Below are 21546 nucleotides of genomic sequence, written 5' to 3'. Positions count from 1 at the left end.
GTTGAGGAGCTCCAAGTTTATTTTTCTCCTGCTTACAAACGTGTGTTTCTCTTTTGCCGAATGAGAACTCCTCATGGTATGTTGCTTTGACAAATGGAATTTCAGGCTCTCCCCGTGCACAGCCAGTGGGCAAAGGTCACCTTGAGGGACTGACTCTTGCCACCTGCCTGTTAACCCCCAAACTGGTTGCTTTTTGCAGTTGCTCCCCGGATGTACATAGTTTTGTCTTTGTATAGGAGTGAGTGGGCGTGGTGGCCATGAATGCCACACGCTCCCGGGCTCTGATTCATCACAGGCGGCTGTATGAGGAAGACAGTGTACAAAGAATACATATTAAACTGGATCTCTATGGCCTAGGTTTTGTACATACAGAAACTGCATGGTATTTAAATTATTGTTTGTCTGATGATGTATGCAGTTTCTTTAAAAACAAACCAAAAAAAGTCTTGACTCGTGTGTGTTTTATCATCCACCAGCAGGAACCCCAGAAAGATTTGGCTGGGCTGGGGAAGGGCCGATGGGGGAGCGAGGCTGACGAAACAGCACTGGCCCGGAGAGAGGCCGGGGCACCTCAGGTACCTGGTGCTACAGTGGGGAGGGGAAGTGTCGTTGTACGCGTTAACTTTCAGGAAGATTTTTGCTTACTGAGAGCTTATTCCTTCACATTTAGAATACTAGAATGTTTTGCCCAGCCTCTTGTCCTGAGACCGTGTGGGAATAGTGAGGATAAATTAACAGGTGTTGGGTCCCAGGGTCATCCCAGCAGCATTAGGTTGGTTCCAGGCGGCCTGACAGCCCCAACACTCTGGGGTGCCTTAGGAGTGTGTCACTGCCTAAGCCAAAGCCCTGGGACACTTCACTTAAGTACAGTCATCTCTGTATCTGGATTCAACCAACCATGGATTGGACATATTTGGGAAAGCCTGGATTGATCTGAAGATGTGCTGATACTTTCCTCACTATTCCTGAGCAGTGCAGACGGTAGCACCTGACACCGAGTCACCAGAGACACCAAGTCACCGAGAGACGGCTTAAAAATGAGGCTGCGGTAGGTTCTATGCAAGATGCTACCCATTGTACACGAGGGATGTGAGTCAGGTTTGGGGACAGGGAGGGCATAGCCCTGGACACAAACACCTGGATGCAAACCCCAAGTCCAGAAGCTGTGCTTAAATCTCCTCGACAAACCAGAGTATTTATCCTTTAAGACAAAGAGCTTTGAGACACAAGTCCTGGTTCCTGTGGGACTGGGAGAAGCCAGGGGCTGTGTTTTAGGTGAGTAAAATTGCTAGGCACAGATCCTTGACCTCACAGGAAGGAGGTTGCTTCATGGAAGAGCGGCCTCGAGGGGCTGCAGCTGCTCAAGGGTGGGTGACCTGCAACCGTGATCACCAGGCTTTGGTTAAGTAGCAGATACCCAGGCTGGCAGGGCTCTGTGCCTAACAAGGGCTCACGGCTATGGGGTGCTGGGCTTCTGAGTGATGTGCACACTACCTGCTTCTTTGCCAAGGTACAGCGCAAAGCTCCTGTTTACATCAGCGGTCTGCAGGTGTGACACAAGTGTCCGAGCCCTAGGCTTCCACTGCACAGGGCTGGCTGCTTAGTAGGGGTCACCCCAGCAAGAGGGGCAAGTGATTTTCAGAAAGGCTTCAGCTCCTGGCCTAGAGTCTCCCTCAGTCTCCTATCTCATCCCTTCCAGAGCTTCCTGAGTTTAAGACACTTAATATACAGAACTTGATCGAATTTCCTAGGGTCATGAAAAGGCCAGAAAGAAAGGGCTTTGCTAGGTACGGTAACATGCCTGTTCTGGGAAATTGAGGCAGCACAATTGCAAATTCAAAGCAGCCTGGGCAAAATGGAGACTTGGAACCTGTTTCCACACATACAGTTTTTTAAAGGCTGGACATGGAGCTCAATGGGAAGGTCCTAGATTCAATCCACTGTACTGCAAAAACAAAGTAAAATTTTGAGAGCACTCCCAACAGGGTCTGCCTGGCAGGAGGGCAGGAAAATGGCCAGGAAAGGGGGAGGTTGAGGCTCCACCTTTTCACCAGGCAGACCTGCCTTTAAGGCATCTGCTCGCACTGTCCTACAGTAGAAATGACTCTGTGCTGCTCCAAACACAGCCATTTGGGCCGTGTCAATTTGTGCAGGCCTCGGTTTCCTCATATAGAAAGTAGGGTACTGAGTTAAATGTTAGAGTGTCAGCTCAGGGGATACAGGAATTTCTATACATTGAGCCCTTAGGAAAGAGAAAGCTTGAAGCTGCAAGTGCTGGCGAACAACTAGCAAGTCACTGTCTCTGCCCGTATGGCTGCCATGGGGGCCTCTCCCAGCGACCCCAGGAATCCTCATCCCAAAGCTGCTGTCAAACAGATGAGCCAGCAGACGTTTGCCTCCCTGCCCCTGGGCCAGGCACCCGGGGGGACTCTGGAGCTTTGCCAGGTGACGCTGAGACACAGCCCACTTGCCCCCACGGCACCCTACATTTGCCCTGCTCGCTGTCGGTTACCTGACTTTATCAGAGCACGAGCTAGCACCGCAGACCCACCCTGGCCCAGTCTCCAGAGACCCCAGCGATTCACACACATCTGCCTTCACACGGCCCTTTCTGCAGCTCTAGCTCGGGTCCGTCCTGAACTGCGGTCCCAGGCTACACAGTGTCCCCAAGCAGTCACGTAGCATAGACTTGAGGAACATATGGCACTGAGCCAGATCCTGGCGGCAAGTCATCCTGGACCATGCCTTCATCACTGCCTAAATGAGGACAAGCTGCTCAACCTCCCCATGCCTCTTTGCTACCTGTAAAATGCGAATAACAGTGCCTATGTGTACGGAGCGTTGTGAGAATTAAATAACACACGTGGGGCGCCTAGAACAGTGCCTGGCACTCTTGGGCCCATTCGATGTTGGCTCTTTTGCTGGACATCGTGTCCCACCAGCACCTCAAATTCAATGTGCCCAGACTACTGATTTTGTATTTTCAAGCCCCACCTCCTACTTCCCACCCCACTGTCCAGTCTTCCTTTCTCGGTCAGTGGCATTGCCCAGAAGTCTCTTCCTCCTTCCCACTCCCAGCTGGTCAGGAGCTCTTGCCAGTCAGCTTCAGAAGTGAACCTACCCAGGCACCTTGCTGCTCTTTCATTACAGCCTTCAGCGCCCACCTGGTGACAAGCCGCCTTGCCTGGTAGCCTCAGCACGACCAGCCCTGCTGCTGGAGTCCCCTGTCCAAACTCAGACCTACCCACCCAGCACTCTGACTGGCTATCTTCAATGGGCCTCACTCTCCTGATAAAGTCCCGTGCATGACACCACTGGTGACAGTGTGACTCTTGCCTTCTTTGCTTCCCTATATTGTCCCTGCTATAGGGCCCCAAGCAAGTAGGCCCTTCTGTATTCGTGGCTATGGAGACATGCTGTTGATGCGGCCACATCATGCAGGTAACCTTGGGGACAACCAGAGCTTAAGCAGGAGCTTTTGGGACTCAGCACCTATGGAGTCAGAGCGACACCTCAAGGAGCTGGCCTTGGAACTCTCCTGAGGAGCCAGGGCACTCATGCAGGCTCCAAAACAGTAGGAACAATAGGAGTCCCCTCTGACAGCTGAAACCCCAGATCTCTGCCTGGACCCTTGATTCCCACTGACACCATTACCAGCAGCTCCTGTGCCACAGGGCTTCACCTTTAACTCTGAACACCGTAGCTACTGATAACCAAATGGCTCCCCAAACATCACCTTGGGCAGAGGTTACATGGTGGCCTGCCCCCAAGCCCAAGCCTGCATGAGGCCGGGGCCACACCTCCCCTGTGACAACTCCATGCACTTCTCTGTCTCCACTTTACAGAGCTTATTTTTTTCTCAGCATCTGTCCAGCTGCTCCAGTGGCTTCTCCTAAGTGATAGCACCGTCCCATGCCACTGAGGTTCAGGGACCAGGCAAGGTACTACCAAGGGCCTCCGAGTCTGCCCTGTCCTGCCTCTGCCCTCGTGTGCATGCCCCACATGTAGCTGAGCTGAGTCTCTGCCAGCGGGGAGCTGCGGCAGGCATCTGACACTCAGCCAATGTTTACAACTTCCTGCCAGCAAAATAATGTTGAACCAGGCGCTAGCACTCCATGGGTCCCACCTGGAGCCATGGCAGAGGCAGGAGAACAGCAAGCTGTGTAATGACAGAGAAGAGGAACACGTCAGGCATTTAATCAGTTGTGTATGAGCATTAAGTCCCTTTCCTAGAAGCTATTTTCTGGTGAAAAAAAAAGGTTCTGCCCTTAATCACAAGAAGGCTTTCATATTTCATCATAGGAAGCAACGATCACTCAGCATTTCCGGGGGTGTCACCTCAGATGAAGACAGAAGGCCCTCGTCAAATGAGATAATACATTGCCCAAGAAACTGGAAGAGCACTAAACGCCAAACACAGTCAGATTCTGACTGACTAAGCTGCACCCCATACTGAACTGGGATCTCAGACCCCAGGTCTCTTCCTCATGTGTGACAGAGACTGGCCCTGCCACATGGTCTCTGAGGTGTGGCGTTTCCTGCCTGGTAGTATCATCGCTGCTGCTGTTCCTTTGATTAAAAAAAAGAAAGAAAGAAAAGAAATGGAAATAGCAGCAGGGCTGGAAGAAAGGGCTGCCTGCTCCTTCCTGACCAAGCTGGAGTAGGACATTGACAGGAACCCCCTTGGGTCCCAGGAGCGGCTGCCTTTACACCCCCAGGTGTGCAGAGCCCTTGCCCAGAAGGGAGCAGCAGACTGTGAAGGTGGAAACTGACCCTAGCATCTCAGGAAGCACCACCGCCGTAGACCCAACTAGGGCAAAGGCTGGTCCCAGAAGCTGGGGGTGGGGCAGGCCACCATGCAATGGTGGGGGCACATCTGGGCTCTTTGCTCCACAGACCAAAGCGTGCTGGACTGAGAGGCCCTGTGCTTGGAACAGCAAAAGGACCATGGACAAGAGGCTGGCCTTTTTCCAACTCTGCACCAGGCCTGGGACACGTTTCCAAGCTGCCATTAAAATGCCAGCTGAGTCATGCCCTCTCTCTGCTGCTCAACATCTGTCCTCAGGACAACAGCAGCCCCTTGTTGCCCTTTCACTCTCTGGGTTTTCCTCAATTCGGTCTCACTGGCTTGGTGACGACAACACCGAATCAGGCAGACAAGCCTCTTCTTTCTTTCTAGAAAAGTACACACAACAATTTGCTCCCTTTGGGGCCCAGAGAAGTGGGCTTCAGGGACAGGAGGGTGGGGCAGGGGTACAGAGAAAGTCTCCTGTCACTGAGCCCTTCCAGCCTGTGTACCTTTTATCCCCATGTGCACATATTCCCTTCCCATTAAATATGTTACAGTTATTCAAAGCTAGAGGAAGAGAAAGCACACACAGTGCTGGTCCCCCTGCACGGGACCACCCGTGAACAGGGCAGCTGACCCATGTGTGAGCGGTGCACCCACACTGGCTTTTTTCAATCAGATCAAGTTTCAAAACCTAGGACAGAGCCATCATGAGGAAAGGCAGGTGGGTTTCGGCCCACTGAGCAGCTGGCCAGAAAAATAGCCCTGCCCGGCCAGGCAAGGACAAGCTCGTGTCTGGGCCCTGTTCTGGCCTCTGGCCACACCCCAGGGCGCAGAGGTGAGCACATCTTGCTATCTTCTGTCTGCTGTGTAGATACGGATTTTGCGCTCTGGGAAGCAGCTGGCTGTGCCCGAGTGGACACATTTGATGGGGTGGGCAGGAGGCTCAGGAACAAGAACTGTGGTGACTCTAGTTTTGGAGGCTGGCTGAGAGAGAAAGCAGAGCACACAGGGTGTCCAGTTTGGACAGACCAGGTGTGCATGGTTCTGAGGATGCTGGCCAGCTGCGGGCAAGCAGCTGGAAGACAGACATCTGGATTCAGAGCAAAGCCCTGGGGGAGGGGCTGGCCAGCTACCCAGCCCGGCCCTGCTCCCAGCAGCTGGGACAGAGAGTGGCTGTGCAGCCAGCCCTCTCACACAGAGCCCATGCACAGGACATTACAGTGAGGAGGGGCTCGGGGCCCAGGCTTCTGCTTGCAGCAAAGCCACACGCTCGGCGGCCTCAGTACATCGCAGCGGGCCTTTCTACAGAAAGCACGCCAGAGGCAGGACACTGTCCACACTCAAACGTCACCCCATGTCCCCACTCTGCTTGATCAGTACCGGTCACCACTGTGTGTCCTCATGGGGACACAACTGGTCCCAGTCATCCCTTGTCCCCATTTTACAGGTGAGGGGACTGAGCCTCATGGGGGACACAGGCAATGGCAGGGCAGAGCAGGACTCCAGGCTTCTGCTGTCCATCCAGTGCCTTGCCCCACACCACCTGGGAACCCTGCAAAGGGTCACTGAGGGGATGACTGTGTGGGGCATATTGAACCCTGTGTCTGCATCTGCTCCTGTGCTATCAATTAGCACTGGATCTGGTAGCCCTTGTGTAATCAGAAACTCACAGAACAGTGGCTGAAACAAATTGAACTTTTTTTAATGTAAAAGGAGTCCATAGTTGAGCAGGGGTGGAACTTGTATGGTGGCTGTGGGACATCATGTCCCACAGCCCCGCTCATCTACCCCATTGTCTTTATCAATGTGGCTTCCATTCTTGAAGTTGACTCATGTTCCCAAATAGCTCCTAAAGGTCCAGCCATCGAGTATGTGTCCCAAGTATGAAGAGGAAGGACTAAATTTCCACCTAACGATACTGACTTCTACCTTATTTGCCACCTCTTTAAGCAAAAGAGCCTGAAAAGTTTTATCAGTACGTGTCTTAGCGAGACTTGGGCCTGGTTCGTAAGAAGAAAGGGTAAGCGGCCACCTGTCTGCCTCATCATCACAGAGCTTTCCTTGGTAATGAGAGGACTTGTGCTAAGCTCGGAGTGAAGCCACTTCCCGGGTCTGAGCAGGGAAGATGGTTAGCTCATAGGGAACATCAGAGCTCCGCACTGAAGGTGCGCTGCAGGGCTGCTAACGTGCTTTACGAGTTTTTAGCAACATCTTAGAAATGAGCCAGACTAATGATTTGAAAGTGAGAAAATAGCGAGGGAAGGCGGCACCCTCTAGGGCACACCCCCTTCCTCAGCGTCTGAGCTAACCCTTCGGCTCCCACATTTCCGAGGTCCTCACCACTCAGACTGTGGCCCCCCAAGGACCAGCAGCCAGCGACATCAGGAAGCGTGAAGTACAGAACTGGCAACACCAGCCCAAAGTGACTCAGAATCTTTGGGTCCCCAGGAGTTCCAGGGGATCCCTCCTCTGTGCATTAAAGCCCAGGACTGCTGTTCCACAGCTGCCTTTCAGTCCTGCGGCAGCCTCTGCGCCTCTGGTCACGTGTCTCAGGGCATGATGTGCTTTAGACTTTTTTTTTCTTTTTCATGCGACTGAGTCACAAGGCTACTCCCAGAAGAGCACTCACTAGCATCCTTATAAAATAAGAACATGTCAGTGCATGCCAGGCACCCACCTCCGGATTTCCTGCAGCCCGAGGAATGGGTGCTATTACCGTCAGCCCCTCTGCTGGTCAGATAGCAACACTGTGCCCTTTTATCCAACCAGAGGCTGAGGCTGCAGGAAGGAGCCTTAAAGCGATTTGAAGCACTCTCCAAAGCATTTACCTGCTGTACAGATTTGAAAGGCTCAGGGGAAGCGGGACAAAGTTTCGGGAGGAGGAGGAGGGGAGGATGCTGAATTCGACAGCCTGCACAACCGTGCAGCGCGACCTCATCTAACCTTCTTGCACCCAGAACTGCATTCTCTTATCTCGTGTCCCTGATCCCCACACCCCAGCTCTGACATTCCTCAGGGCTAGGTGTGCCTCCCAAGTGATCTTGAGATCAGTCATCCCTAGTGACCAGCTGCCTTGGCTGGCTTTACTCAGGGTCACCCACCGCCAGCTGGCCTGGCCAGGCCCAGCTGTGTAGGACCAGATGTTAGATGCCTACAGGAGCTGCCCTGCTGAAACCACTCTTGCTCCGAGGCCTCCCCAGCCCAGGTGGAGGGGAAGGAGCCAGGCAAAGCCAACTTTCTGCGGACTTCTGGACCGAGTCAGATAGTGCTGTCCTTACCAAGGGATTTCCCCTCAGCCTACTCCCATGTAAAAGCATTGGCCCTGGCCAGCCGCCTACAGAGCGGCTGACAGAAATCAGGAAGAAATGGTGTAAAAACAGCCACTCAGACTTAGGCAAGGAGGAAGGCTCTCTGTCCCCTACTCTCTGCAGGGCACATATCTTGCTAAATGGAACAGAAAGCTTTTGAGGGTGTCTCCCGTCCACAGTGGACCCCTCTACAATGCCCCTCCCTTGCAACCCCACACTGCCATAGATACAGGAGCTCCCAGTTCATATTTTGGCTGCAGACTGGTTGGTGGCTGTGCCAGACCCAGGCTGGACCCCACCCCAACCCCACCTACTCCTGTAGATTCAGGAATTGGGACCAGAGGCTGTATTTGTAGGTATCTTCCTTAAAGCAATCCAGGCTGCACAGGGCAAAGAAAGCCGACACACTAAGCAAATAAAAAATAAGAGACTGAGGGACTCCAGGGCCCCTGGTGTCCTAGCCACCTTCCAACCCTATGCTCCTGGTGCTCAGGCCCTGCCTCTGTTCTGTGTTAACATCTCTTTAAGCAAGTTAGCCATGGGACAAGCCGATGACTTGTCACTGACTGAAGCTGAATGCTGAGTCAGGCATTCAGATGCTCAGCAAATGTTCATGGAGAACCCAAGCAGGCTAGACATGCCTAGCTCGGGGACAAAGGAAGAATCCAGCATGATCCCCATCCACCCTCAGGGAGCTTGCAGGCCAGTATGAGCCATAAATAGATCTGTCTAAGCCAATATATTCAGTGTGGTGAAAAGGACACCAATCATGTCATGAGAGGAAAAAAGCCCGCGGCAGAGAACAGGAAGCTGCACATGAAGGAGGGGAAACTTGACTGAATCTTCAAGAAGAAAGGAGGAAGCTGCCCCTGGTGAGGAGGACAGTGTGCCCCAGGAGGACAGTGTGCCCCAGACGGTGCAGGCTAGCAGGGTCAGGGAGGTGCCACGTAGGACCCATACAAAGGGAAGCAAGGTGTGTGGAAGGGGGCCAGACGCAGCCCCTCCTCACAAAGCTTGTGTTGCGGGGGCACCATGTGCCAAGTGTCATGTCACGGGAAGTTCAAGACGGAGGGAGCGAAGGAGCAGAGAGGGAGGCTGCTCTTGAGTACCATGCTACAGTCGGGCAGGAGGGTTCCGTCTCAAGCTCAGCAGGACAACGGGGTGGCTGTGGCTGACAATGTGAACTGTTTCAAGACAGCTAACAGAGCTTATAAGTAATTCCAACACAGAGAGAAAGACTTGCACTGATGGACAGGTCAATTACAATGACCTAGTCAATAGGCATTGTAGACATGTATGAAACGCCACCTGTACTCCATCAGTAGGTGCAAGCACTATATCAATTTTAAAAAGATATTTTTAAAAAATTCAGTCGGGATGTAGCATGCAAAAGGCCCTGGCCTTAGCCCCTCCCACACCACCCCACCCACCCCACACACGTGACAATCAAAATAAGATATTTGCAATTATTACTAAGTGAGAGGTGTTTGAAGCATTACAGAAGGTCAAAGGAAGAAAAACATGCTTTAAGCTCCAAAGTCTACGAGGGACTTTTCCAAGCTGATAGGGCCTCAGCGGACACAGCAGACTGCAACAAAGGCGGTGTACAGCTATGTACCTACAGACGCCCCATAGGAAACCAAGTGACGCAGGGAAAGGAGCTAACAGAGGCCAGCTGAAGGCTGAGACAACGGAGTGAGTGATGGGCTTTGCTTACAGAGCCCCAGAGGTGGGCAGAGGCTCAGGTCGGTCCCCAACCAAGTCACTTTATGTCATCTCTTCTGTTGAAAAGGGAAAGGAACAGAGCCACACATCCCATTCACCTCCTTCTGCTGCTCCCAGACCAGCTTGATTTGACTCCTGTGTAGCTCAGGGCTGAGGGATGCTCCCAAGTGCACAAAAAGGAACCCAGCCGTGGTTACTACTTGTTTTCTCCACATGAGCGTAAGTGCCGAGGACAGGTATGATGCCTAGTTCAGCAATCAAATGCACAGGAGCTGGCTCATTACTAGGAGCACAGTCACATTTATTCCATCCCTGAGTGAAAACCAAGAAAAGAGGCAATGAACCAACCCACTGACAAGGGGAAGAGGTGGCGGGTGCCTTGTGGCTCTAAGCAGTGATTCCTCCGAAGCCCCTCTTCCTTCTGGCTGCCTCTGTCTTGGGGACCTAGCCTGGCATCCCAAGGGCAGGCAGGGGAGGTAAGAGATGAAACAGAAGGGAAAGGGGGAAGGAGAAAAGCAGGCCAGGCCATACCACCCTTCCCTCTGTGGCCTCCAGCACACCACTTCTGGTCCCTGCACCTCTGGCCTGTCCCTCCCTCCTGCTCAACCTGGCACCAACACTGGATGAGCAAGGGCCCAGACAGGGAGGCAGGGCTTGTGATGAGAGCTGCAGGGAGTTTCACTTGGCAGAGTCCCAAGGAGAAATGGCTCCCCACTCAGCCAGAGGGAATGCCACCAAGTCCTGCCCACAGTTCCCACATTTGTGCCTGCATGTCCGCCTTTCCAAAGCCAGCATGTAGAACATCCAACCAGGGTGAACACTGTCCCTGTGCTGTGACCACGGAGGGACAAGTGCAGAGCCTGACTCCTCTGTCCACACCCTCACCACCTGGTGTCCGGGGTGTCTTGGGCTGGCATCTCCAGCACTGTCCCTTGGGCACTGGAGGAAGAGATGAGTCTGGGTGTGGCCAGGCCAGGGGCTGCTTTCCTGCTCCACATTTCCATAGCCTTCTCCTCTCATTCTGCTCTCTCACAGAGAGACCAAGGGCCTCCGGTCACAATGGGAGCCAAGGACCACATGACAAGGGACGCAAGCAACTCAAGGCACAGCAGGGGGTCTCCCACAGAGCAGGGAGGAGCTGTGAAGTCAGTCAGCACACGTGACTCACAGATGTGGGCGGTGAACCTGCACACACAAAGCCCTTTGTTTACAGCACACCTGTGTCCCATGGCGGCTCCCACACAGCAGCACAGCTCCCTTCTGTCTGTGTGAGGGCACCAGGCCTGGCCACATACTCACCTGCGTGCACACACACACAGACACCCCGGCACACTCCCCACACTGCACACACACATGCCAAATGTGTGCCCTCCACACACCACACAGTTTACCCCAATACACACCCCACATGTACATGCCACATATCACACACACGTGTATATGGATACTTCGTAACAGTCCACATTCCACATATAAATGCATCCCAGACAACACACTCCACACACACACACACACCATATACATCATATACATATACAGCCACATCGCACACTCCCTACACTCCACTTGTGCATGTGTCCCATAGGTATGCACCTACACACACATATTCCCCATATACACCACACACATTACACAATTCACACGAAAACCACGTCCCACATACACAGCACACATGTATACATCACATCCCACATGTGCATGTATCTCATACAGTCCATATATGCCAGAGCCACCCCCACACACACCCACATACTTTCCACACATACATACACCTCAGACACACACACTCCACACACTCCACCCAAACACACTCCACCCATACAGACTCAATGATCTTGACACTCCGTGTCTCCTAGCCAAGCACCCTGGAAGTCTCTGGTCTGTGTGAAATCTCTAGAAGGAAAAGACCAAAACTAAAATTCTCGTGTGAAGCTCCCATTTCCCAACGGAGAATCCACATTCTACCCACCATACAGTGGTTGTGGCTGTGACCAACAGTCTGGGTTTTCACTCAGGAAACATCCCACAGCTTCCTGACCAAGTGTTGTCAAGAAAGGCAACGTGGGCACCGCTATTCGGAACTGTGCTCTTCATGGAGGGCAGCAGGCAGAAACCAGGCCCTGAGCTCTGCAAATCCTGGCGTGAGATGAAACTGGGTCCTCGCTGTCCTCACAGGCAGCCTTCAAAATCTTCTGTTTTTAGTTTTCAAATAAACTTGTTTTTCTTAATTATGGTTCTGTAAAACTTTTTAGTGCTCTTCTGGAGACAGGGTCCTGCTCAGTAGACCAGGCTGGCCTCAAACTCGAGGACATCTTCTTGCCTCAGCCTCCCAAGTGCTGGGATTGCAGACATGGGATAAATTCTTGATGTTATCACATGCACCCATTTAACAATAAAACTCTCCACCCAGGCCCTGTGGCCAGCGCGGTCTTATTCTAGCAAACTGGAGCGAAGCTCGGTCTGCACCGTGCCCTCGTCCTCCAGCACCCAGGCAGGGGCGCCCCGAAGCACAGGCTCGCAGTGCTCCTCTTCCAGACAGAGGTGCCCGCCTTCCCTCCTCTCTGGAGCTAGCAGTCACGAACACCAGCTCACTACAGGGCGTCTACCTTACTAAAAGTTTGCGGAAATGACCGGCAGCTCTCCAGCAGGAGGAAGCGCCCCGACTCCCGCTGATCCCTTCCCAGTGGATCTCACACGGCCTCCAAGACCTGGCCCAGGAGCCGGGGGCAGCACTCATCAGTGTGTGCTGTTCAGGTGGATGGCACAAGTCCATTTTCAAAGTCGTAACTGCAGTAGCAGTTTGGCTTTTAGAGCTTTCTCTTCTAGGTGGATTTTTGGGTTTTTTAAAATAAATATTCTTGGACCTGCCTCTGGAGAGAAGTAGCAGCTGGCTTCAAGACTCCCATTTTCTCTCAATGCTTTCTCAACAGGCGTTTTACACAGGAGGGCGGGGCTGGGTTGCCAGAGCTGTAACTGTAATTTCACAGCCCCCCCCCATTCAGGGGTGGGGTGCAGAAGTAAGGTCCCCGCTGAGGCTCCTGTAGGTCTCACAGCTGAGTGAGCTGAACAAAGGGCCCATTGCACTCAGCAGTGGCAAAGTGAGGTCCACACTGTCCCATGAGTCTGACCGTTGTGGGGCCCGATGTGGCCCGAGGGTCGTCAGCTATTCACCTTGACCTGCCAGCATCTCTCCCGCTCCTTCTGGGTAGCAGAGGGGTCCCCAAAGTCCACTGAAACTCTCAATGCCTCATCAAGAAAGAGCAGAAGTCCAGCAAAATCCCAAGACAAGTACCTTGTCCTCTAAATTGAGACGTATTTTGTTCAACAAAAGCTTTACCCCAACTGGCACAAAGAGAAGCAAAACGCAGCTGCAGGACTATGTGTAACAAGACAGAACCTGAGGAGACAGCAAGCTCACACTTACACCAGCTCTGCAGCAACAAGAGGAAGTAATTCTGCATTCCAGAAAGAGACCTTCAAAGGGAACCATCACAGTGCTACTGAGCACGGGGCTGCGCTGCGGGTTCAGGTGCCCACCACCAGCTCGGAGGCTCCGCGGCCACAAGCGTTTTCTAACAACACTCACACATGGTGTTCCCAAGGGAATTCTGCATTTCTTCTTATAACCGAGAGATGTTCTGTGACACAGCAATGCTGGGTATTTTAATTAAATTATTTTACTGAAAAAAACACTGCACTTTGAGCACCAGAGCAAGACCACCGCACTGGGTGGGGCAGGGCAGGTGACAAGAACAGATGCTCAAGGGGCCTAGCCAAAGCCAGTGGGAGTGGTCAGGCCGAATGCACGGGGGTCCCGCAGTGCTTGTGCCAAAGGTCAATGGCCTTGCTCACGATGGCATCCGAGCTGTCCCGGGGAATCTGCAAACAGCAAAGCAACCAGGGTAAAATTCCTGCGTTTGTAACTTTAGGATCTTCTCTCATGCACTGCAGCATAAACATTACAGTACTTCCATGGGAGTTTTCACTGTTTTTCAGAAAGCAACAACATAAAAGGACTGTTTTATTGCCACCTGAGGACAGGCTGAGCAGCTCCTGTGTGAGACTGTGCTAGTGCACGTTCAAACCCTGCTCACTGTGGGGCCCTGGAAGGTTTCCAGAGCTGCCGGGAGCCCAAAGCCCCATCTTCAAAGAGGGGACAGATACCAACTTCACAAGGCTGACCACAGGATGAGAGGAGGTAATCAGGTCCTGGCACTGCTGACCACTGATGATGAGGAGGAGGAGGATCTATCTAGGGAACACAGGGACTTAGTGCTGACTTCCTACCAGGCCACTGCCCAGATGTACAGATAGACTCATTAAAGGGGCACGGATTTGGGGTCTCATCCATGACCCACTCAATCCATACCTTCACCTACTAGGAGTCCAGGCTACACAGAGGGAAAGGCTGCCTCACTGAGCCCTCTTTCAACATCCATGAAGATGATACTCAGCACATTAACAAGTGCAACAGGGATCACACATCAGTGACAGTAACAGAAATGAAAGGGGCTACGAGTTCTCCAAAACAGCACAATGATTCTTCCAGTCAAAAACTGCAGCAAGCCTGTCTGTCCCCGACACATGGTGTTGGCCGTCACAGGGGACGAGGCCCTGGGCATCACTGTCAGACTCAGCAGCCCCCAAAGGGAAGGTGCAAAGCATAATCCCCAGGCAGACTTCATGCCACTTTTCATGGAGAAAACTTTATGAAGCACACACGTACAGTATTATTTCTCTACCATAATGGAATGCAGTAGGAAAACCTGGCCTGCTACACTGAATTTATTTCTAGAGTCAAGATCAAATTAAATAACACACACTTACATTTGCCAGGAACTTTGTTATCTTTTCTGCGCTGTTCAGTGCCATTAATTTTAGTTTAAAGGTTAATAAAATTTCCACAGCTACAAAGACGAGGATTTTACAGGATCCACTTACAACTTTATCCCAAACCCTAAAAAATACAGAAATATATTCAGTTTACATGGACTTGAAAGCTATGTTTACCTATAAACATAAATTATGCTTTCAAATTAGAAAATGAGATCACATTACTCCTATTTCAAGGAAAAGCTGCAGGGAATGACAATGAAATAATTATCAGAAACAAAACAGGGGCCAGATAGACAGCTCAGTGGAATAAGCGCTTCCCTGGCAAGCACAAGGGCTTGAGTTCAATCCCCAGTTCTGCCAAAAAGAAAACAGATGAACACTTGAAGTCCACTACAGACACAATCAGCACTGAAGGCAAAAGAAAAAAGCAAACGGAAAAGGACTGCTCAGGACTCAGCACGTGGCTTGGTGGAAGCACGTTTGCCTGCGACATGCAGGACCCTGGTGCCACGCCCAAGACCACACGCATGCACGCACGCACGCAAACGCATTGTTGTCAGAATCTACCAAATGCCCATTTCCTATTGCAAACCTGACATTTTCAAGGAATGAAAAAAGTTCTAAACTAAACTTTGCGTCTTATTAATATTCCATAATATTCATAAAGTTATTGCAATGAGGGACCACAGCAAAAGCAGATCTGAAATGTGAGATAAAGTCAACTCCAGCACCAGCGAGTCTGGGGGCCAGATTCCCCGAACTCCTCTATGGGCTTATGGAGCCAGTTTCTGATATATCCCACTCTTTTAACTCCTAAGACTTTTCACATTGGTTATGATCATCGACAGCATGTTGTTTTGCTCTTAAGACAAAAGATGTTAACGCATGAGCTTTTTCTAAACTAAAACCTCAGATTTCAGGTTTAACTGCAGTGCTGGCATTCTGCAATACATACATGGGCTTCCGGGTGCGGCCTGGGCACTCGCCCTTAAGGGCGTCCTCGCTGGCCTGTGCACCTGCCCTGGTTGTGCTCCACTGCTCCCTGCACGCTGCCTTTCTTCCAAACCACATCACAAAGCCCTGAGGGGGCAGGGCCATGACACACTGACACTAGAGCAGGTGCCTGAAGAGCAGGCTGTGTCTCAGCTCTCTGAGTACCTTCAGCTCCTTTAAAGATGCCACGAAGGAACAGAAGTGCCACAATTTCAATGAAATCAGGACCTTCCACAATTCTAGAAAAGAGGACCTCCTTCTTACACAAAATTGTGGACACCATTTCAGATGTGACTATGGTGTAGCATCTAACACACAGAAGGTGCTCCAACTTTCTAAGTGTATATTCAATAAGCAGAAGCGTGTGCTGTTATGGCAGGTGCTGGAGAACTGAGCTTCCAATCTGTGCTAAACAAGTTTATATGCTGAGGGACAACCACAGGAAAGGCCGCGACTCTTCTCCAACTCCAGGCCTTGGAAAGAAGCACCTGCCTCTGCAAGCTGGACTCGGGCAGGCATCCCGCAAAACACCTCTTGAACCAGAGATCGTAGGGCAGCTTAGACACTGCAGAACAGGACTTCAGATGATTCAGCAGTCTGCTGTCTTCCAGATTCAAGTACTGCTCCAATGCTTTGGGCTGGAGATTAAACAGGAAGAGAGGTCACTTGTTTCCTATGACATAGCATCACCTGATGTTACAGCCCATGACTAAAGAAAATCTGCATGCTGAATGCAAGGAAGTCCTAGAAAACAAAATTGCAGACCAGTCCAAGTCACATGTGACCTGACAGTTTCCGGGTCAGCCCCACCTTCCTGGACTGAGGGGTTTCCCCTGGACATAACTCTTTCAGTGCTCAATGGGGCCAATGCCAGGAAGAGAAAACAGTCAGTTACCCTGGTGCTTACTGCACTAACCACATTCAGCAGCCTCAGGAAAGTCTAAACAATTCAGTCCTTCTAAGGAGCTGAACGGGCCTATGATGTCCTGGTTAGTCTGGAGTAGTCAGACTAGACTAGACTAGGATTAGGATTAGGATTAGGATTAGGACTAGGACTAGACTAGAGAAAGGATGGGCAGGACAGGATAGGTGGGATGGATGGAAGGCAAGGGGAAAGAGGACAGGTAAGAACAAAGAAGTGGAGTGGGATTAGGATGGAAAGAAAGAAGAATGAATGGCCAGTGAGACAACTCAGCAGACTAAGTGCCTGCACAGGCAGACCAGGGATTGAACCCTGGCCCCACACGCCACAATGGCCCCACCCCAGGGTGAATTGTGCTAGTGAGTGAGTCCCAGTATGGTGGCACAAGACTATAATCCCTGAGCTGGGGAGGCTAAAAACAGGAGGATTACTACAAGTCCAAGCTGTGTAGTGAGACCCTGTACCAAAAAAAAAAAAAAAAAAAAAAAAAAAAAAAAAGAATGAGAAATGGCGATGAAAAGGGGGCAATAAATTACACACACACACAGAGTCAGTTACTGGTAATGAACAGAAAATAGAAAATCTTATAATCTGTTTGGGAGAACGTGCACAGATAGGGCCATTAAGAAATAAACAGATGTTTAAATGTCTCCCTTTCACTCATGCAGTCCCTCATAGGCAGCTGCCCAGGAGATGTCTACATACATGGTGACCACATCCAAAGGCAGTTTACTGTCAGTGTGTAGCTGTTAATGGGCAGATTCACTGCAGGAAGTACCATAAGTAAAACAGGAAACAAAGTAGTTCTAAATAAGTGGCTCTCAACCCTAGCTGTACTTCAGAATTGCCTGGAATCTTTAAAAATTAGAATTCCAGGGCCCAACCCGAGATTCTGATTTAACTGGCCCAGTGCAAGAGGAAGTCATAGCATTTTTAAAAGCTCCCAGGTATACTAATGGAGAATCGTGACGGAAAAGTAGTGATTTATCTGCACAAACTTGCACACTTTTCCAAGGTAATAACAGAACTACAAGGCATATGCACAGTATGAGGCTACTTATATGTTTTTTAAAAAAAAATCACTTTAAGCTGGTTGTGGTGGTGCATGCCTGCAATCCCAGCACTCAGGAGGCTGAGGCAGGAGGACCGTTAGAGTTCAAGACCAGCCTGGGCTGCAAAGTGAGCTCAAGGCCAGCCTGAGCTACATAGCGAGACCCTATCTCAAAAAGACAAAAGAAAAAAAAAAGTCACTTTATGTATCCACATGCAGGACAGGCCCTGGAAGAGCACACACCAGGCCCACAACGATGTTCACTGCTAGGAGGGACCGGAGACACTGGTCCAGACCTGGTGCCACTCGGACTCGTCCAGGTGGTTTAAGTCCTCTGAGAATATACTCATACGTATTTTAGGTTTCCTAAAATGAATTTTTTGGACATAGCACAACTTAACAAAATGCTAACTTACTCTAATATTAAATAAAAAAATCTAATAAAATCATAGCATGATTAAGACCTCTTGATTTAATTAGACAACCAACATTACAGTTATTTATGCTCCAATTCCATGCTTAAAAGCATTTTTTATTGAAATCAACTAAGTGGAAAATCCTAAAATCAAATCTTAGGTAATTAAAATATATAAAAACTGCTCTTGCAGGAACGGAAGTGGGCAGGTCCTGCCTTCCTGCCCCTTCAGTACAGGGGGACCCAGCTGGAGCCAGGGTCTTTAGAGCCATCAACCTTCTTCACAGCCCCCACCACCCTGGTACCTTGGGTCACAGTTACCACCTTTAGGAGAGTTTTCAAATAAAAGCAAACACTTAGGAAACAACACAAGTTCTTTTTTATAAATAATATAAAAAAGGAAAAAATTAGAAAGGGAATCACTGAGGAAGATTGGCTCATGCCCCAAATCAAGAGCTGCTCGGCACTCGGGATGCCCAAACCTGGGTTTGGCACCAGATCTGCTCCTGCCCACAACCTTCCTAAGAGAACCAATCGCTTCTTTCCCAAGAGATCACCTCACACCGGGTTGTTAAAAAATGTTTCCCAATTATTAACTGCTTTTATCTGCTGCAGAGAAGGAGTCAGGTGTACAGTCCTAGCCACTACTATGGATGGCGCTGCCTTAAGACAATCTGACCGCAGTTTGCAGTTGACAATGGTGCTGAAAGGGACGCACTAAGGAGAAAGCACGGCTGAACCTGGAATCCGGGTCTTTCCTCAGGCTGCTCACATGTGGTCTCACACTCTTACACCCAAACACGAGGAAAATGCACCCCTACTGCGGGTGCTGCACTCTGCTGTTTAGAAAGTGAAGTGAACTACATCTTCATCTCAGGAACGTTTCTTGGGCCGCAGCCCATCCTAAGCTGGGGAACACCGCGTACCTGCAGGAGGAAAGCCTGCTTGTCGCTTCACTGCCCCTTTGCCTCCTTCACATTGGCTTTCTCTCCCTTCCCACCCAGAATAGGAGTATCATGGCCTGTGGACCAATGGGAGTGGAGGGACTCTGTGCCACGCTGGAGCAGAATGACAGGAGTCCAGGCCTTGGTGCTGTAGCACCCTGTGGTCTGGACTTCCGCTTCCATGAGAAAACAGGCTCCTGTTACTTGGTTCTTCCTCTATGTTAAATGCCAGCAATCCCACACCCTACCTAATACATGTAGAGGGATCATTCTAGATATGGCTAACCCGCAGCGGTGCAGTTCCAGGCCTGGCACCCTTCAGTGCATGCCCACGGCTGCCTCTGCGCGTGGTGGCAGAGCTGCACAACCGCAGCCGAGTTCCCTGGCCACCTGGCTGGAGATGTTCACACTCTGGTTGCACAGAACACACTCACTGGACCCTGCTGGAGGGGCTCCACTCACAATTACACAGCAAAGGTTCTAGCTGGTGATCCTTAATGCCACTGCTCACCCCAAAATCAGCCAAAAGCACCCCTCACCAGCTGCGGCAAAGCATCCCGGTACTTGGTATTTAACTGGTTCACAAAGCATCGGATGATCCAGTAGCAGTCGACACTGTCTTTCACCATTTCTTCCGAGGCTTTGGCAATGGCAAGAAACACTTCGTCTTCTGGCTCCTGAAGATCCATGAGACATCGCAGGCGGGAGCAGGAGGAGAGAGGAAGACACAGCACTTTAAGAAAAATGAAACCTCACCACCTAGATTTTAAAAAAGCTTCATCTTCTGGCTCCATGAGACTCCTGGCTCTTCTTCAAAATGACCACAAAAGGTAAATGCTTCGACAGATTCACAACACCAAGACAGCCATAACAGCACAACTAAGGACACTCAGGAAAGAGGACTTCCAGACCTGTCTCAGAAAGTGGCAAGAGGGCCAGCAATACAGCACAGTGGCCTAAAGGGACTGCTTAGGCAAGCTTAGGCAGGTGCAGGGGACAGCAGTTCAATCCCCAGTACCACATGCCACACCTGAGGGCAGGCTGAGCCGGCCAAAAAAAGAAAGAAAGAAAAGAGAAAAAGAATGATGGGATGGGTGTGCATGAAGCACGGGCATGTGTTTTGAGGGAGTACCAATGGCAGTGTGCCCTTCACTGTAATAAATAGCTTTTTTTTTTAATTAATTTTACTGAGAAACAAATAGCAATGAGACAATTTTGAAACAGGTTAGTAGGACAGTTATAATAATTAATACATTGCATATTATTGTCTTCATAGTTATTCATAGTACAAGATGCAGACATGATATCCTGTCCAAACAGTATTAATACAAATCTTTCTTCTCGTTGAATTAAGACAAGTAGCTATATATCTATTCTATTTTGTATATACAGGTACAAAATGGTCCTTCATTTATCTCCCCTTTTTTTGTTTAGTTTTATCAGACATGGGTATTTCATTGTCATTTAAATATTGTAGGTGTGTGAATTCAGCAAAATAATCCAATAAAGTCCAGTAGTAAATATGTAAACTTAAACATTCACTGTGTATTGCGCCCACCCCAACACAGGTGCTAGGGGCCTAGCTCAGCAGCAGAACACTTGCCTGGCGTGCGAGGCCAGGTTAGAACCTTACAGCCATAAAAAGAAAAAACCAAAACCACATGCACACAGAAGTAGACGTGTGTGTCAATGTGTGTACACACATTTCCTACCTCTGCCTACAGGACTGTCTAGACACAATGACAATCTACAACAGTAGACATATATGGTGCCTTATTTCTGGTTTCTAAAAAGAAATGGCTGATTTGACAGCTGCAGCACAGAGCACACAGCGAGCCTGGAGCACTTTGCTGTGGTGCGGAGACAGGAAGCGAATCATTCAGACCCATCCTGGGAGCGCATTAAAATGCGTGGCACTGCGGCGAGGGGCTGGCCTGGCCAGGGGTGGGCCAGACTGAGTCCAAAAGTTTCAGCAGTCATGGATTCTAGGCCACTGAATGAGAAACACTCCTCCTTAGGTTCATACTGGTATCAGTAAATAAGAGAAGGGAAAGCTCTTCTTTATGGAAGAAAAACCAATGAAATGTAGAAGGAATGAAAGAGAAAGGCACATTTGGCAACCAGCAGAGTAAAAACTTAGGGACAAGAATGATCAATAGGTGGATAGTCACAAGGCTCAAAGCACCTCGCCTTGAGTTACTCATTAACTACATAGGAAAGTGGTGACTTTACAGTGGGGACACCTGGCAACACCACTCTCACCAACTGATCAAAGCTGCAGCAGCAGGAACAGGCATCAGACCTCCGTGGTCCTGCTGCCAGTCGGGCGTAACCTGACTCCAATCACAAGGAAACATCAGAGGTGCTCTACTGGCCAGCAGTCTTCAAAGCGTCCGGGTCAGGAAAGAGCAAGGAAGGCTGAGAGACTGTTCCGGGTTAAGGCAGACCGAGACATAGCCACTGAGGCAAGGTGTGGCTGGGCACTGAACTCTGGGTCCAAAGAAAGGCATTAGCAGGCAATCTGCAAGCCTCGGGGTGCTCTCCAGGTCAGCTCTGGTGC

General features: G+C 50.4%; 1 protein-coding gene across 3 annotated transcripts in view; it reads right to left on the bottom strand.

The window, feature by feature from the left end:
* Positions 1-13477: 13477 nt before the first annotated feature.
* Tbc1d7 (TBC1 domain family member 7) overlaps positions 13478-21546 on the bottom strand; it is a 16084-nt gene continuing 8015 nt past the window's right edge. The window contains exons 5-8 of one of the 3 annotated variants that reach the window (XM_023712155.1): positions 19526-19663; positions 16147-16292; positions 14653-14782; positions 13481-13704 (exon numbers count right to left, since the gene is read on the bottom strand). In XM_023712155.1, coding sequence (XP_023567923.1) covers positions 13618-13704; positions 14653-14782; positions 16147-16292; positions 19526-19663 — 501 coding nt within the window. In that variant the 3' untranslated portion in view covers positions 13481-13617. Of the gene's footprint in view, positions 13705-14652; positions 14783-16146; positions 16293-19525; positions 19664-21546 lie in introns of all 3 variants that reach the window. The other 2 variants (XM_004628352.2, XM_023712156.1) reach the window with 2 other exon arrangements.

Source organism: Octodon degus, unplaced genomic scaffold (genome assembly GCF_000260255.1).
Source record: "Octodon degus isolate 3935 unplaced genomic scaffold, OctDeg1.0 scaffold00023, whole genome shotgun sequence".
Taxonomy (NCBI): domain Eukaryota; kingdom Metazoa; phylum Chordata; class Mammalia; order Rodentia; family Octodontidae; genus Octodon; species Octodon degus.
Note: the sequence above shows the minus strand (reverse complement) of the source record. Positions and strands in the feature narration are given on the sequence as shown.